Here is an 18445-nt window from a genome sequence, read left to right on the forward strand (position 1 = left end):
AGAGAGCTCAGGCCTGAGTTCTGGCCCAACCTATGCCTCCCTGCAGCTCAGCATCTCACGTTTCCTCTTAAACCTCAGTTTTCTCATCTGCGGAGGGAGGCATTGGTTATTTTTAAGGATTTTTCCACTACTCAAAAAGGATACTGGTTTTATAGAAGCATTTGTGCTTTGAAAGCATTATCTTCTGGCCTGGAGAAGAAGAGCTGCGGCCTTGTGTGGTTTATGGTGCCCGGCTATCAGGACGCAGAGGACGATGGGAAGGGGGGGAGGGGCGGGGAGAGGAGGATGAGGGAGAAGAGGGAGGGAGGGAGGAGCCCCTCATACCCCAAGCTGGGGAAAAAGAGGAATAAACCTCCACACAGAGTGACATGCTGGAAGTAGGGGAACTCATCCTAACTAGATTGCCCATGACTTTGGCAACATTAAAAGAAAGAAAGAAAGAAAAAGACATCCTTAAACCCACAAAGTGCTCGATTGTCCAAGTCTTGACATGGCCGACTTCCCAAGGCTGGCCGGTCAGAGACCTCGGTGTTAATTCCTCAGCCAACTAAAGAAAGATGGTGTGAGTTGTGTTGACTTAATTGTTGGAGCCGTTTTGTGAGAGAGGCGCCTCCCTCCTGGGCCCCCAGCAGTATTATGGGCTGTTCTTCATTACCTGCCCTACCTATCTTCACAATCTAGCCGCAAACAGCTCTGGTTGACCACACCACTTCCCTATTGAAAGTTAATACTGTTTGACTCATTCTGTGCTACTAACCTGAAGCCAAAGAAAACAAGCCAGAGAATAACCGGCTTGTACGGAGTTTGGAAAGCTCTCAGCGGCCCTGCTTTCAAAATCCTATACAGTAGCTTTACTATATCTCTTAGCTGCAGCTGCAAAGAAAATGAAGGAAGCAGAAGTGGCTAAAAAAAATAATAATAAAACTTGGGGGTGGGGAAGAGAAGAGACAGGGGAAGGAGGGGCAGGGCCCCTCGGGCTAGGAAAAGACAGCCCAGCCTGCTGTACTCCTCGGGGGCTCCTTCAAGGAGCTCAGAACTTTCCTTCACACCAGACTATTCTCGCAGAAGAGAAGCTATCTATCGAGGGTGTTAAAAGGAGCAAAAAGTTCCAAACATTCTGGAAAAGGCAGTTTTCCTGCTGCCAGAATAACGGAGAGGAGCTGAGAGTGATCCCCCAAGGCCAGCATGTCACATGCAGGGTCCCTGGGCGACGTCGGGCCAGGGCCACAGTCTGTTTCCCTCAGATCTGGAGGGGGATTTGGATAGGAGAAGGTCCCCAGGGCTACGAGGATAACACCCCCGCCTTCTCCCTCTCTGTCCCACCTGACTCAGATATGGTCACCAGGGCAAGTGGGGTGCTGGTGTCTTGGGATAAATAGGACCCCCCATACTCCCACACACATCATCCAACAGATTGTAAGGACCAACATTTTCTCACCGTGCTGCAACTCTTAGGGTATCCAGGCAAATAGCTGGTTGTCCCTTTACAGCTGGTGGCTGCTCCCAGCCTCCTGCTGACAGCCATGGGTAAAAGGCAGCCTGAGGCCTCGATGGAACTGTCATGCACTAGACATCCTGACAGCCTTTTTTTCTGGGTGTGTGAGGAAAGGTAGATCGCACATCCTCCGTGTTGGCTATCTCGCTAGTCAGCGCTCCCTGCCTGCCGGTCCTGCTCTTCCCTTGGCTGGCTCCTGGGCCCCCACTTCCTGGAGGCCAGTGCAGGACTTCAGTGGCGTTTATGACTGGAGAGAGGCGTGAGAATCAGGTGCCTTCCCTTGGCTGTGGGAAGGCCCTGGGGCTGGTTGGGTAGCGCTGTGAAGGCGGGTGTCCTCTCCACTTTGTACAGCACTCGGCAGGCTGCTGGGTGAGCACCCCACAGGAAGTCCAGCCCAGGAAAAGGCTGTTCATACATGCATTCAGTGCTTTGGCTGGAGCGTCTCCACCTTGAATGAGTCTCAGTTTACCGGGGTCCCCGCACAAAGTCATGGATGCTATTTGTGCTGTGGATTTAGGATGTCTGCTGATGGGAAGGGCCCGCAGACCCCTGCGGGGAGGGAAGCGGGTGGCACACACGGACAGGGCAATTCCCACGATGGCGCATGGGGAGCCTGCAGGCTCTGGGACTCTGTCTCCATCCCCAAGGCCTGCCCATCTGGGTACCTGGTTGATCCACAGTGAAGAAGGGGGTTGATAGTACCCCCTGTTGCAGGCTGGCAGAGGAGCTGGGGAGCCAGGACTCTGCCTGCTCCTGCGGCCCCCACAGAGGCCACCTCTGGCTAAGAGTGAGACACTGCAGTTCTCCGCCCTAAACTGCCTGTCACAGGCAGAGAAGGAGTGACCCAGGCTGCTCAGTGACAGCAGAGTCTCACTCCTCTGTTTTTGGGGTGCAGGTCTCCAGGAGCCCACGCGCGAGAGCTGCAGGTCCAACTTGGGGAAATGGGTGCTGTTTTGTTTGTTGTCCCCTGAGCCTTGGGGGCCTGGTTCGAGGAGGCGGCCAGGGCCCTGGATGGCCTTGGGCCTGAAGTTGTGTCAATTGCTGGCCTTGCCTTGCCACAGCTGCCTGACTGTCATCTCCCACCACTGTGTCTTTTCGTTCACCCGGAGCAGAGCTGAGTCAGCCCCGTCTTCAGGGCACACATGGGATGCTTCGTGTGCAAGAGATGAAAGGGTATGATGTGTGGATGTGGGAATGTGTGTGATGTAAGTACACAGCTTGTGGGTGGTGTGGTGTATGTCTGAACATGACGTCTCTGTGTTCACAGTGTGTGTGTGTGTGTGTGCTGTATGTATATGCTGTGTGTATGCATGTTATCCACGTAGGTGTGTAATATATGTGATTTGAGAATGTGGTATGTGTGTGTGTGTTCTGAATATGTGTCATGTGGATGTGTGTGCTATATACATGTTGAATATATTTTGATGTGTATATGTATGTGATATATTTTTGCATGTATGTGATGTGTGTGTGCATAAAAGTGATTTGTGTGCCTAAGTGTAACATATGAATCTATGTGGTGCATGTGTATGTGTGAATTTATGTAATGCAAATGTGTTATGTGAATGTGTGTACGTGAATTGTGTGATGTATGAGGTGTGACATGTGTGGTGAGTGTATATGTATACGTGTCATATACGTGTGCACATGTGATGTGTAGAACATGATATGTGAGCGCTCTTGGTGAGTATGTATGTGTGCCATGTGTTTTCATGTTGTATGCATGTGTATGTTATGAGATACAAGTACATGGTATGTGTGCATGTGGGGCAAGTCCACATCTGTGTGATGTACTGTGCATGCATATATGTGTGCTTGAGTATATTGTGTACATGTGTATGCATGGGTGACTCCACAATCCATGTGCTGTGTAACCTGTGTGTGGTGTAACTCTGTGGTCTGTGTGGTGTATGTTGCGAGTAACATGTATGTATCGTGAGAGATGCATTGCTGTGCATATGCGTGGGGTATATCACGGCCCATGTGGCATGCATGTGTTGTGTGTGGCAAGCCCGTGGTGCGTGCTGCGTGTGAGCACGTGTGCATGCAGCTCTCACCCTGGAGAGTGAGGAGAAGCTGCTGCTCTGCACTCGGGTGGCGGTGAGCTCCAGCCTCAGGGCCTTCTGCCTGTCCACTTTCAGTTTTCACTGTGATGGAATAAAATGGAGATGAGTTTCACCAACTGATTTAACTTCCAGTGAGACGATTCTCCATGAAACTCGGTCTGCTCAGCGATGGTGTTTCCCTTGAGCAGTCTCCCCGCGGTGGTACTGCAGCTGAAACTCTCCTTCTCAGTTCTTTTGCCCCAAAGGAATCCTCTTTTCCACACCCAGCGGAAGGTGATGAGATAGCGCGAACCTCAAAGGTCTGAGTGTTTATTCATCATTCGGTTGTTGAGTTCACATTTAGTGATCCAACTGTGTGCCAGGTGCTTGGGCTAGGGGTACGGCCTTGAGGAGGAGAAACGAGGTGTTTGTCTTCTTGGACCTTGCAGTCTAGTGCGCACAGACACGGCCTTAGTGACTCTGCCAGTGCTGTGGAGGAAGTCAAAGCAAAGGGCTGAGGGCTGGCTGTGTGGAGGAGAATCAGCAGCCGGAGGAGATGGCATTGAGCAGCTGCATGAAGGAGGAGGGTCAGGAGGCATCTGAGGGCAGAGGTGTTGAGGCAGCCAGACCAGAGCACTGGAAAGCAGGCTGGTGAGGCCGGAGCAGGGTGCTGGCGTAGGGGCACGACCAAAGGAGGCAGGTTGAGTGAAGTGCAGGCTTTATGGCATGGGAGGGGCCCTTGCAGAGCCGTGGTGTGGGAGCACATGTGGAAGGGGGTGCCCCCCGTAGGGGGACTCGTTGGGCACTGCTGGAGACCAGGCCTTCTCAGCCAAAGACAGCACAGTCCCTGTGGGCGATTCTCCTGGGGTTAGGTGCTGTGCCTCTAGGAGTCCCCTGGTAGGTAAAGAGGCTGTATCCCGGCAGGCTCTGCCCCACTGGCTCAGTGTGACTAGGCAGGAAGAGTCTGAGGAAGGTGAGCAGAGCCCTGCACATAGATGGAGGAGGGTGACTAGTAGATGCCGGGATATGCATTCTTCCTGTCCTAATGGGAAGAGTGGCCCTGGGCCCTCAGAGTCACTACTTTCTAACCATACAAGAAGCAGGGACACAGAAGTCTGGATTAAGGGCCTCTGGAGTGGCTTTCTTACTTCCCAGCACAGCCTCTGACAGTTTCTTAGTGGGTTTTAACATAAGCTTAATGCCTCACGTCCACTGGATTCACTCTTGGGAGCATAAGGCAGAAGCAGGAGGAGGACTGTCCTGCTAGGTGGGGTCACAGGGAGGCTCGGGGAGGGCTACAGGAGAGAGAGAGAGAGAGAGAGAGAGAGAGAGAGAGAGAGAGAGAGAGAGAGAGAGCGCGACAAAATGGCTGCAGGGGAGAGAGAGAGAGAGAGAGAGAGAGAGAGAGAGAGAGAGAGAGAGAGAGCAGCCACCCACGAAAACCGATGTCCACGTTCACTAAAAACTACCTGTCCACGAGGCCACAGACACAACAGCAGGAGGCAGAAGGAGAGCACATTCGGGTGTCGCCTTGTCTAAGAGGCTGGCCAGGTGGGAGCCCAGACTGGAAGACATGGTGGGCATCGAGACGGAGTTCTGAAGACTGTCATGATGCTCAGACTTGTGACTGGCTCCCAAAGAACCGATGTCCACGTTCACTAAAAACTACCTGTCCACGAGGCCACAGACACAACAGCAGGAGGCAGAAGGAGAGCACATTCGGGTGTCGCCTTGTCTAAGAGGCTGGCCAGGTGGGAGCCCAGACTGGAAGACATGGTGGGCATCGAGACGGAGTTCTGAAGACTGTCATGATGCTCAGACTTGTGACTGGCTCCCAAAGGCACGATGTCTGCCTGAGAGATAAACAGACATCTTTGAGAGGCATGATGCACGTTAAGTTGCTCAAGAAAGACTGTGGTTGAGTGGGGCATGGTGGTACACACCCGCAATCCCAGCACTTTGGGAGGCTGAAGCAGAACTATTTCCAGTCTGACCCCAGCTATGGCAACATAGTGATTTAGTGAGATCTTGCCTCAAAGTACAAAAAAATGAGGTGGGGATATAGCCCAATGTGAAGACCCTGGGTTCACTCTCTAGTTCAAGGGAAGGAAAGGAAAGGAAGGCAGGGGAGCAGAGGAGTGGAGAGGAGAGGAGAGGAACAAAAAATGAAAAACGCCACACTTAGACTCGTTCAGCAAGAATGGGGCCAGTACAAAATCGCAGCAGATGTAATTGCTGTGGATGGTGTTAGAGCCTCTTGGAGTAATCCATCTTAGTCCTTTAATTCCAGGCTTCCAGATAAGGAGGCGGGGTGATGAAGAGACTTGCTCTTGTCCACAGTAAGGTCTGGAGGAAATGCAGGTTGGGCATGGAGAACCCTTGAGTGCCAGGCTGGCAGTGGCGTCTCCCTGGTGCCGCGGTGCTGCTCCGGAGGAGTGGGGATTATTGCTCCTGCGTTAACACCCTGATCCTCAGGGGCATGCCCAGGCCTTAACTGCTGCCTTTCTGAAGTGGAATAATAGGTTCCACCAAGCACAGATCAAAACTATGAACAAATAGTGCATCTGTACTATCTTGTTGCTATTCACCAAACAGTAAGGATGGGGACTATTTATAGAACCCTGACACTCTGTTAGGCATTGTAAGTCATCTGGAAATGATTTCAAGTATATAGGAGGATGTGTGCCAGCTGTGTGCAAATGCTAAGCTGCTGATAAAAAGGGCTCGAGCATCCTACTACTTTGGTATCTGCAGAGGTCCTGGAACCAGTCTCCAGGTTCCAGGTGAGGGACCCCTGTATTCGGTATTTCATTTCCCAGTGTCCTGCAGATTAAAAGCAGGCAGGAGAAGGGATGCAGCAGAGGAGCTGTACTTGTCAGCCCGAGGGTCCTTACCCCCACTTCCTCCCTCCCTCGTTCCCCCCTCCTTCCTTTACTCCCCACTCCACACACAACCATGCATTCCCAGTGTGCTTCCGGAATCTTAGTAGAAATCTAGCTTCTTGAGACCCCTCTCCCAGATCCACCAGGCGGGAATCTCCCTGTAATGCCCACTCAGGTTTGGAGTTGTCCCTGTCTCCCCCGTATCACTGCACAGCCCTGGCTCTCCTAATTCTACATGCAAGCTGGGAAGGGAAGTGGAACTATAAAGGCAGACAGTGCCGAAGTTGAAGCTCTAGTGCCCCTGTGATCTAAAACTAGGGGGCACTGCCTGCCTCTTGTCTCTTCAGTTTGGGCTCGCAGACGTATGAATGTGTATATGTTGGGGGCTACTGAAGGACTGGGTGCGTTTTCAGGCCTACGCTCATTCTGTAACTTACTCCATGAGATAGGTTAAGCAATATACAACTTCTCTGAATCTCATGTTTTAAAGACACGGCTGATTCCTGTGGCCTCTTCCTGTTCTGCAATATAGCAACCTTGTGCTGTGCTCTTTGCTTAACGATGTGAGAAGTGGCAGATTGAGGCTGTGTGTCTTCACAGAACACTGGACAGTACATAAACATGCACATGTAATATGGACTGGAATAATACATGAACACACAGACGTATCATACATTTTATGTTACCATGTATATTGCATGTATAATAGATGAATGCTCTATACTATTGGACAGTATTTCCCAACATAGAGTGAGACACTAGGTGGCTAGGTTAGCTGTGAAGGCTTATTTCACCACCTGCAAAAGACTTCAAGGAAGGACACCATTCACATGCCACACTGTCACTTTATACCCCTAATTACCTAGGGCCCAGAGGACGGTTTCACAGGAGAAATGAACTGTTCTCTACCCACACACATTTTCTTTTTCCATAGTCATTAAAATGTAGCAAATCAAAGGAAGGACAAATGTGTTTTTATGTACAGATCCTTATACTTAGTATCACAGTGACTGGCAAACTTCATCTGAAATGTAGATATCCTTTTAAATGCAAGTGTAAGAGCTTCATGTGTCTTTTTAAGAGAAGCGTGATTTTATGTACACACACACACACACACAATGATGTGCATGTTTTTTTATGTTATCATTTTGAATAGATCTTTTTCAGCTCCTCGTCCTGACAGTGCTCTTAGAATTAACCTTTATACTTTCTGTGTTGAGAATCTATCAAGAAAACTGGTAACTCCATGCATATCAGGAACATGGACTGACAATTGCTGGTTGCCAGAAAGTTCTGTATTCTCGCTACCTGAACTATTCTAAGAATAGGTGGCAATTTAGCCTTATCCTTTTCACTGGTAGGAGATCATGCATAAGTGTATTTCAGTTACTCTTAGCCACAGATCACAGTGGCTTCTTGAAAAAGGCCATTGAGTTTTATAGGTGCCAGTTCAGTGCAGTTTTTACAGGAGAAAAGCAAAAGCCATTCTCATTATCTATCAGAAAACATTATAACATTTAGGGATATCCTAATTGGCAGCTACCCCAGGAAACTACAGAAATGTCTTTGGAATGAAGTAAAAATTAGCAAATAGCATTCATTTATTTTTATTATATTTTTACCTTTCCTTTTATTTTTGCCTTCTAATGATGGCATAAATAACAAAATTCTAATCAAGCACTGTTTTTAAAAAATGTGCAAATGGTAACAGAAGAATTCAGGATCCTTTTCAACACTGCTGATGATTCAGTAAGATGTGCAGTATGAAATCTGGAGGCAGCCACTGTTTTAAGCACCACCCTGGAAGCATTCGCATTTGATTTCCAACATGCCCAAAAAACTGGGCTGCAACATGTATTATATATGTTGAAGGCTGCATCATAATTTTACTAGTGGTTTGGCCCAGGGTTGGATTTCCTATTGCCCTCCAGGGCCCAGTACTGAGAAAGAAGAAAAGTGAATTTCATAGTGGGCATTTTCCACACTCCTACTTAAAAGTCAGGGGGCAAATGGACACTGTAATAGCATGCAGATTCAGAAAACTGAAAACATAGAGCATTTGTTTTCCACAGCCAGAGAGTTGATATTAGAAGCTCCTATATTTCATACAAAATATTGCTGTCTGGCACCTGAGAGAGACCTGGTGGTTTCAGAAAAGAAGAATTAGGTGTTCCTGGGCTCGAGCTTGTAAATGCATCTGGACCACACCTTGGACATGATGATGCTTTTTATTTCCCATCCGCCTGGTGTTGTAATTCCGTAGCACTGTTGTGAGCATGGGGGTCAAGTCTGTTCCAAAGGCTCTGGCTTTACTCCCACGACACACTTGGGAAGAGCATGGAATGAACTCTTCCCCAATCTTCCGGCGTTGGGCTCGGCCCTGAGACTCCCGGCCCGGGCTTAGGAAATAGTTTAGAGTGAAGAATTGTTTTTCTCTGAGAGTTGAGCCCGAGCATTCCTGCTAAAGCAGACAGTCATCACTTAATCTCTGTAAATGACTACGATTTTGGCAGGTGTCAGCTGGTATAGAAATGGCTCACATTAAAAGTCTTTTTTTAAGCGCAGAGTAATGAGGGGGACTAATAAAAATAATAATCTCACATGCGTCTGGCCACAGAGGGGCTTGCCTGAAATGACTTAATTCCTGTTTGGTTTCTCAGTGGCACGTGTCCCCAAGTGTGCTGAGCAGATGCACTAATAGATAGCCTTTCTTCAAAGGCTTGCCCAACGTGTCACCACACCCAGGGCCGTGTGTTCAGAGCAATCCCGGTGCACCATTCCCCGGTGTCCTTCACTCAGTGTTCTTCAAAAATGCCTCTGGGTACCTAAGGAATGTGAAGTTGAAACACAGAGAGAATGTACTGAAATCGCTGGCTGGCTGGCATTCTTTGTGAGACTGTAGAACTCTCCAGAAACATGTTTCTTGCCATTTCTTTTCCTGACTCCTAATACTAGGCATTAAGCTGTGGCCGGCATTTAAAGGGCAGAATTATGTTTTAGATGTTTTTTGAGTTAAGAATTGTATGTTTTGTTTTGTTTTCTGCAAAGGAAACTTCAGACATTTTTCGTGTCATCATCAAGAAGTGAGTGTCTGACACAAGATGAAAGGAGGGAGGACTAAGGAAGTCTCCATCCGGGCACGTTGAATTACGCCATGACTAAATGAGATAGAATGTTCTAGAAAAAGACAATTTTGTACTTCTGAGGGAAAAGGATGAGAGGGTTACTGGGGAACCTGGCCCCTTTTGTCCACAGAGCTGGTGCTTAAAATACTCAGCCCATAAGAGGCCTCTCACATGTGTGCTGGCTGAGCCTGCGTGACTCAGGGTGTTTGCGTTCGAGTTGAGTGTTGTGGGCTGGAGCGCTGAATCAGAGTCCAGATTTGCCTTGGTGACACATGAAAAGAGGGAGCATTGCATTTGAACTACACAAATATTATGCTTAAGTATTTTTCCTCCTTTTGGAGCCAAATAGGTCTTGTTAATGATAAAATCACTGCAGTATAGTGGGCCCTTTTTCTGGCCTGGAATTTGAGACACTGTCAGCGGTGCCAAGGGGCCCTGTAGCAGGAAGAAATGGCAAGCCATGGAGATTTGGAATCATAACACAAGTTATACAATTTAATTTTATAATTGTAGCAATGTCGAGTTAGAGGAAAGCGGGCTGCTCCCAGCCCCACTCCTACCCTGGGCTGTGGAGAGTGGAGCTAAGGGTCCCGGTTCTAATTTAGGACTTGGGGCGGGGACAGGAAGGGGAACTTTCTAGGGGCCGTAAGCTGGCTGCTTCTCCGGTCTTGTTCTCAGGCTGCTTGACAATCAGGGATTTTGGTGAAATGGATCAAGGGCTCTACTCAAACAAACTTCAAGGTTACAGAAAGAATGAGAGAGAGGCCATCCTCTTTGAAAGAGGAAGGATTTACCCAGGCCTTTTGTACCGACCTTTATGGTACCCTCACCTCTGCCATCTCTAGTTCAACGGCATTTTGATGGTGGATTCAGGGAGAAAACTAGAGGTCCATCCAGCTCTCCCGACCCATCCCATGTAAGCGCCTCTTCTTGCCTCTCTCCGGTGACAGTGATTTTGATGAGGAGCATGAGGACTGAGGCAAGGACACCTACTGTCCATAAGACACTGAGAATCCACCTTCCCACCTTGATCCTGAGTGCCCCAGGGAAGGCCCACCCGACCAGCTGATGGCTCCTTTAGGCCTCGCCTGCTGGGAGCACTGGACAAAGCCCAGGCTTCTCCTTCCTGCCTGATCTCTCCTAGGGGTGCACCCAGGGAGTGGGCTTTGGGAAGAAAGCAGCTCCTAAGAGGCCTTCGTGGAGAGGAAGAGGGCAGCATGTATGAGGAAATCTTGAGTCCCTGGCTGTGGGTTTGCCACTGCACCCCATTTCCTACTGGAAGGGGCATGCTGCTAAGCTCCAGGATGCCTCTCAGACCTGCCACGGTCCGCTTTGCAGTAAGGAGTGGCCTTCTGGTGCTATGAGGACAGTACCCTTCCTGGCTGCCACAGCTCAGCCCACAGCACACGGCCACGTGCCAGATGCTTCCTTCTCTGTCACCACTGCTGCTGCCACCAACCTGCTGCATTTCACGCAACAGAGGTGTTTTGAGGATCGGAGTGGGTAGGGGGGGCACCCTGTGGCCAGCATGATGAAAGGGGCCCTGAGGTGCTGTGGGGACAAAGGCTCCAAATTCCCACAGGCAGCACATCTCCCCAAGGGTAAATCTCCAGAGTCCACACATCAGGATGAGGGGAGAGGGCGGGGAAAAGTAAGACAACCCCCAGCTTTAGAAATTCCACAGTGCATTTTCTGATCTCTTCCCTCCCTCCTTCCCTCTCTCCCTCCTCACCCCCACCCCCCCACCTCCCACTCCCCACAATAGGACATCGTCAGAAACTAGATGATCAGACCAAGCCTGGGAGCTTGTCCTTTTCCGAGCGGCTCAGTGAACTGGAGCAGCTGCGGCGCACGGCCATGAGGGTCAGCCCGCACCACCCAGCCCCCACGCCCAACCCTCGCGTGAACCACTCCACTGCCTTTAACCCTCAGCCTCAGAGCCAGATGCAGGGTAAGTACCAGGATGGAGCCCATTGCTACCTCGCCTCCAGGGGCCACCACGCAGAGCCCACCCAGAGTGGCCCTGGCTTTTCTTGGCCACTCATGGGGAGCTCATAGCGATGCAGATTCCTAGGCTGCATCCACCTGCTGAGTCGCATCTGCACATAGAGAGATCTGGATGGAGAAGCATTGGTGCTCAGGAGAGAGAGGGGCTGCACCTATATGTGTGGAGTGTCCCGTAGGTATCCACGGGAGACGGCATCCGGACTCACAAGGATGCCAAAATCCTTCGGTGCTCGGGTCCCTTGTGTAAAATGGCATAGTATTTTCATTTACCCTGCACACGTCCTCCCATATGCTTTAAGTTATCTCTGGATTACTTCTAATATCTAATGCAGTGTACGTGCTAATAGGTGCTACAGTGATTCAGGCCAAGAAAAGAAGGTCTGTGCATATTTAGTATAGATGCACTTGCTAAAATATTTTCAACCCATGTTTATCTGTATCCTTGGATGTAGCACTCCCAAGGACAAGAACGAATATTTTAAAAGTAAGCTTGGCTGTGCTGTTTCCTAACCTACCCACCCATTAGGCTTACAGACCCATGTACACACAACTCTAGGTAAATGGTCAGATTTTCAGGTTCTTGTTGCCTTCGGACTATTTGTGTTCTTGTATCTAATATATGTTATTTTTAAAAATGAAAAGCAACCTTAGGCATGGATGGGTGTCATCACTTCATGCATAATACTTGCAGATCAATAAAGAATGCAGGTCTCCCTACCCCATGGGGCTGACCAGCCATTGCAGAAACACTGTCAAATGCAATATTTGCACAAAACCCACTGAAGCAATTCAGACAATGGGCATGGTGTATTTACACGGTAGAAGTGCTGACCCCAGTGGCCAATCTGCGGAACCCCTTTGAGCACCCGAAGCGCAGTCATCTCTGTGCCTCGCGGGGCGCAGCTATATACGATAAGGTCACAGTAATAATACGGTCACAGCAATAGCCCTTTGTCAAAGAAGCAGGAGGGTTCAACTCAAAGCGGAAGATAAACAACACATCTGCAGAAGAGGGCAGGCAGCCAGCAGAGGATGTGGTAGCTCCTTGCCCCCTTGGACAGCCAGAATGAGCTTCCGCAGGCATTTTTGAGATGTGAGTCGTGTTGTGGGATGCCCAGGCATCTGTTTGGTAGTTTCTGGGCCCATAGCTCTCTGTTGTGGTTAACACATGTGGGGCTCTTGCCGGCTCTTCAACAGAGCAAGACAGAAAGCCCAGGCCCTGAGCAAACACAGTTGTGTTTCTAGGGGAGGTTCTTTTGTTAGAGTGGAAAATTCCCAAAGAAGTCTTCCCATAAAATAACCACACACGCACACAGCTGTGAAGTGGGCTGTCTGTAGGGGAGCCATTTTGTATACAAACAGAGACCTCCAGCCTGATGTTTGGAAGGCTGCCTCTCATCTTTGCTTAGGTATATTGAGGATGAGGCCCTGGGAATTCAGTGGCTTCCTGGCTCTTACTAATCATAAATAATAATTCAGAACACGCATATTGACTTTAAAAATGCAAGGGTGTATGGCAAATTAGGGCAAATGTGGGAGGGATGGGGTTGGAGTGAAATAACACCTTTCTGTTAGGAGACAAAATCCTCACGTGTGTTGTTTGGGCCTTTTAATTACCCTATGTCATCTTCAGGGCTTCATGTGTCAAAATCAAAGGGGAGACTTCTGTTGCCTTATTGTCTCCTTGGTTCACCGACTATTGATACCACTAGGCTGATAAAGGAATTTGCCTTGTTTTTTAAACTGATAATGGAAGAAAAACTATTAATCATCATTAGAGAAAATGGAAAATTCCACCCTACAGGGGAGCAAATTAAAATTTCACCATTGAGTCTGCTGTTTTCCAATAGTTTTGGTGAGGGAGGAATCCAATCTGATTATTTCCTTTTATCAGATATGATTCTGTGCCCCTTCCCCCAAAAACGAAGGGCCTGGGAAGATGGCACAGTGGAATTCTTATCCCCACTTGGGCAGAGGTGTTACTGCGGACAGGAGTCTGCAGCAACTTGGAGGACTGTGTGCTTAGCAGAGTATCAGGTTTAATAGTGAGCATCACCCCTTTCTTGCTCCTTTTAAAAACTTTTTACTTCTGCTACATCTAAGCAATCATAACTCGCTTTTAGAGTGCCCTAGGGGCTTGATTGCTACTCTAAAGAATGTGTTAACCATATTGCTGATGTTCTTTCTCTCCAAAATATGAATTTGATATGCAGTACTTCACTTGTAAAATGGCAGGAACAATGTTTTAGAAATGTGTCTAGAATTTTCGTGTAGAAATCTCTCTCACACACAGTCTCTCTCTCCCTCCCTCCCTCTTTTTTTCTCTAGATCTTGCTTTCACTCTCCTCTTTCTCTCCTGCTCCCTCTCTCTTTCCTTCTCACTCTGTCTCTATACCTCTGTCTCCCTCTTTTCATAAAGAAAATGCTATCTTACACATGTCAAATTTTGAATAGACTCTTGAGCTTTTTTTTTTTTCTTTCTTTGTTTTCAAACCTGGAGTTTACAACGTGAACAGAGGTAATATGAAAGAAAGCATAGGGCAGCCAGTGCCTTCACTTTTTCTTGACACGAGAAAAATGGTTGATTTCCAGGCTTCGTCCTAGAGCGTCCATATTATATTTACAACCACAGTTTAAGAAGTACAGCATGTGTTTTATGGTTCTCTTTGAAATGAAACAGCGGCAGTCATTTCAAGAAACATATTCGTTCCAGAAGGAGACAGGGCAGTCCCTCAGCAGGGCTGTGCAAATGCTTTTCAGCTTTACAGAAGTGTCAGAAGCTGGAACCTTGGAAGGATGGCCAAGGTTTGTGGAAGGCCTGGGGACTGGGGCTTGCTGGGACCTCCTTGCAAGGGTAGAGCGGGCAGGAAATCATGCACACAGAATGTCGCCTCTGTTTATCTAGAGTCAGGTGTGCTTCAGAATCACTCAAAAAAGCCATCTCCAGTGATCTGGGGCAGGATGCAGAGGGAAAGGGGCGGGTTGCCATGCCACCAAACCACTGTTTATTTGTTGAGGTTTTAACTATAAAAGGGCTGAGGTTAATTTCAACTTCCTATTTTACCAGGTCTTAAAATTGAACAGAAAGCCATTCTGTCATGGCTGCACGTTCATGCAAGTCAAGTCATCATCATGAACTGCTACAGTCAAATTTTAGAATTCTTTTATATTCCTTTTAGGAGGGGGCATGGGGCAGACCTTAGAGAGCGGGGGGGAACCCATGCCTTTTTGGCCACACATCCCACTGAGAGATGCCTTCAGGCAACACAAGTGAGTAATTCTAAGACTTTGACTCTGATTTACCAACTTGAGGAACCACATTTAAGGTGGTGCCACTTCCTCCTTTGGGGAGATAAAGATGGGGTGAGGGATGCTGGTGCAGAAAACCATCAAACCCAGATCAACTAAGGGGCCAGTGCTGTTGTCATGGCAACACACTGGTCACTATAAACACCTAACCATAAGGTTGAACTCTTTCATTGGGCTGATTGTGATACATTTTGTTATGGAGGAGATGGGGATCTGCAGTGTTCTGTACCCATGATCCCGTGGCAAGGTTTAGGTTCAAATTGAACCTCAGGGACTGACATCTGCCCACCATTTCTAAGATCAGAAATGGTGAATGTGGAACTCGAACCCAGATGTTTCTGGTGGCAAAGCCTGTGCAGGAGGGGTATAGGGGTTGAGCAACATGGAGAATAATTGCGGTCACCATTGGAGCCACAGGAGAAGCGCTGGGCTTGTCACTCTCATGGTCCTGTAGTGAGTGTGTGTGCTGTTGTGATTACACAGCGATGATGGTGATAGCTTTGGGCTCTGTGTGGGCACCTTGGTAATCTGTCCCCTTTTGGTGCATGGACTGTCTTTTTTAAAATGGAGAGAAAAGAAAACAAGATCATAAGCCTGTGAGCATTCATGAGAGGGGATGTCGGGGCAGAAAGAGGGCTTTTGTGCCATTCTATCTCTTGTACTGGGGCAGCTGCCTCTTCCTGTAAGAGGCTGTAGCTGGGGGCCACTGCAAGCTTTCATACTTATCCAAACCCAGGCAACATCTGGTCAGCCAAAGGAGGGTAGATGCCTAGGCTTAAGAGTTCCACGTGGCCCCCAAGAGGGGCCCTGGCTTCGCGGATCATCACCAATTTTTGGGCTTCCAAATGAATCTTTGTTTTAATATCTGTGTTCTCTAAAAAGTTAAACTCACTTTGGAAAGACTGTATAGTGCTGCTGTCTCTCCTGTCTGTCTCCGCACCTCCCCACCTTCGTTTTACAAGCAGTGTGGAGTGAGGCTGTTGATTACTTTGGAATCAGTTGCTACAATCAAACACTAGAAATTCTCATGTGTAAATCCACAAATGATCATTTAATGGTCACACAAATGAAAGTATTCAGAGTGCTAGAAATCAATGTGTGAGACTTACTTAAAACATGAAAGTGAATAATGTTATTTCAGAGCTCTCTACATAGGTGTGGTAGAGTTGGAACCTGAAAACCTATAGCATCAGAATCTTACTTGGAAAGCCAGCCTCTTTCAGGAGTTGTCATGAAAACAATTAAGGGAATGAAAGGGAGGAGGGAGGACAGGAAAGAGGAAGGGAGAAAAGAATGAAATGGAAAGGAAGGAAGGAAAGGGGAAGAGAAAAGCAAGAGGAACACATACGGAATGATAGCCCTCTGTTGGATGTACAGCATGAGCTACCTCCCTCCCCTTTCTGTATCACAGGCCTGCAGAGTGAGAGGCATGGGAGGTTAAGGGCCTCTCAAGGCGGAGACTGAGGACTCAGTTACTGTTTCTATATTCATAGCTGGTGCAACATAAACTGTAAGTTTAAGGAAAGGGTGGAAAACTCAAAGAGATTGCACTGTAGACATTCAGGAAAGGAGGAAGGGAGGAAGAGTCATTTGGCCTTGGCATCCTGATCTTTGTCTCTTGAGTCCAAGGTGGCTGACACAGCCTTCTCTTCCCTTGGAAGTTATTTCCTGGTCTTCAGAGTGGGAACAGGGTATTCTCTGAATTCCTTAACAGATAGGCCCAAGTACTAGGATGGTTTAGAGCTAAGATGTTCCTCAGAAGTCTCACATGTTCAGAGATAGGGCTTTTTGAAAGTGATTATATCATGGGGGTGCTACACTCACAAGTGGATTAGTCCACTGATAAATTCATTGCTAAATGTGCTATTAGCAAGCAGAGTCCAGGTGGAGGAGGAGCATCGCTGGGTTCCTCTGGAGGGTATGTCTGTCTTTCTGGCTCTTACTGCTCTCCCTGCTTCCTGTCTGCCTCAGGGTGAGCAGCTTCCTCATCACACCCATCTGCCATGCATTTCTGCCTTGGAGCCAGTCACAATGGACTGAACCCTCTGAAGTCATAAGCAAAAATAAACCTTTTCTCCTCTAAGTTGTGCATGTCGGGTGCTTCTTCCTAGGAACAGGGAAGCTGACCGATACAGGTACCAACACGGCCTTCCCTCTGGCAGTGCAACTCAGATGCCTATCCTGAATTTACAGTCATGCTACATCTTAGTACTTAATTGCCAGCCCTTCAAAGGGGACATCAATCTGGTGAGCTGTCAGACCCACAGAAATCAAAAACCACATTTTAGCAGGGCCTTGTATTGGGGCCAAAAATTTCTCATGTATGTTGTTCAGAATGCTCAGTCCATGGCAGTGGTGGCAAACCTATAGCATGAATGCCCCATTGGCCATGCAGAGCCCTCTCTGAGGGTACATGAGCCAAGGGTATAAGTTCTTTTTTCTAAATTAAACCCTACATTTTCAGGTCTAATTGAAGTATTGGCACTTTGGGATAAATAAGTGGGTTTGGGGTTGCAGTTTGGGTACTCAGTCTCTGAAAGTTTCAACATCGGGGGTGTATAGCTCTTAACAAAGCTATAGTTGGTGTACTAACCTGATTCTGGTGTTAAACAGCAGGAAGTCAGAAAGGTAGCAAAGCATTGTAGCTAGGAAGGAGGCCCCAGAGGTAGACCAGGTCCATCCAAGGTTGACCTTTATTGAAGATACTGTAAGGACTTTTAGCAAGAACTTTAACCTCTTAAAGGCTCAGGTGGGAGTAAAGGGAGTACTGACTGTACTTGCAAATCCCAGGGCCACTGTAAAACACACCGTAGTGGACAAGGGAGCTAGCCCTGAGCTTACAATACATGCTACCTGCTGTGATTAGCTTCAGCAGTGTATTCATCTCCTCTGGCTGCTACAGCAAATTACTACAAATTCAGTGACCTAAAGCCACAGTCTCATGGTGGGAGATCAGAAGTCCAACATCAAGGTGTTCACAGGGCCACGATCCCTTTGAAAGCTACAGGGGAAGATCTTTCCTTGCTGCTTCTGGCCTTCGGTGGCTCCAGGTGTTCCTTGGTTTGTGGCTGGCTCACTTTGGCGTTTTCTTCCCTCTTTGCATGGCCTCTGTTTCTTCTTTCCCTCTGCCTCTTGTTAGGACACTGCCAGTGGATTTTGCTTGACCCACCCCCCGCGTAAGCCCAGGTAATTCATGATGATCTCAAGATCCTCCTCCAAATAAGACACCCACTTTCCAAATAACATCACACTCATAGTTTTGAGAGTGAGCACAGGGACCATCTTTTCTGGGGCCACCACTCAACCCTCTCAATCAAGGGCAAAGCACAGGGGTCACTGGGCCATTGGCTAGTGCCATTGGAAAATCATTCTCCTGTCTCCATCCCCTTGAACAGCATGGTGGAGAGGTAAATGTGAAGTCAGCACCTCCTGCCTGCAGGCCATGGCTTCTGGCTATTTATATCTCACCTGCAACTTGGTGCTTTGGTACTTCCATTTCCCCTCCAGGAGAATGCATTTGTGTGTGTGTGTGTGTGTGTGTGTGTGTGTGTGTGTGTGTGTGTGTGTGCGCGTGCGCGTGCA

The 18445-nt window shown here is 48.2% G+C and overlaps 1 protein-coding gene across 1 annotated transcript in view; it reads left to right on the forward strand.

Moving 5' to 3' along the window:
• Positions 1–18445, forward strand: part of Runx1 (RUNX family transcription factor 1) — a 228618-nt gene that overhangs the window by 179652 nt on the left and 30521 nt on the right. Inside the window, 1 exon segment of the mRNA XM_010611298.3 lies at positions 11313–11498. Coding sequence (XP_010609600.3) covers positions 11313–11498 — 186 coding nt within the window.

This window comes from Fukomys damarensis, unplaced genomic scaffold, assembly GCF_012274545.1.
Source record: "Fukomys damarensis isolate Sample0158 unplaced genomic scaffold, DMR_v1.0_HiC HiC_scaffold_24, whole genome shotgun sequence".
NCBI classification, from domain to species: Eukaryota; Metazoa; Chordata; class Mammalia; order Rodentia; family Bathyergidae; genus Fukomys; species Fukomys damarensis.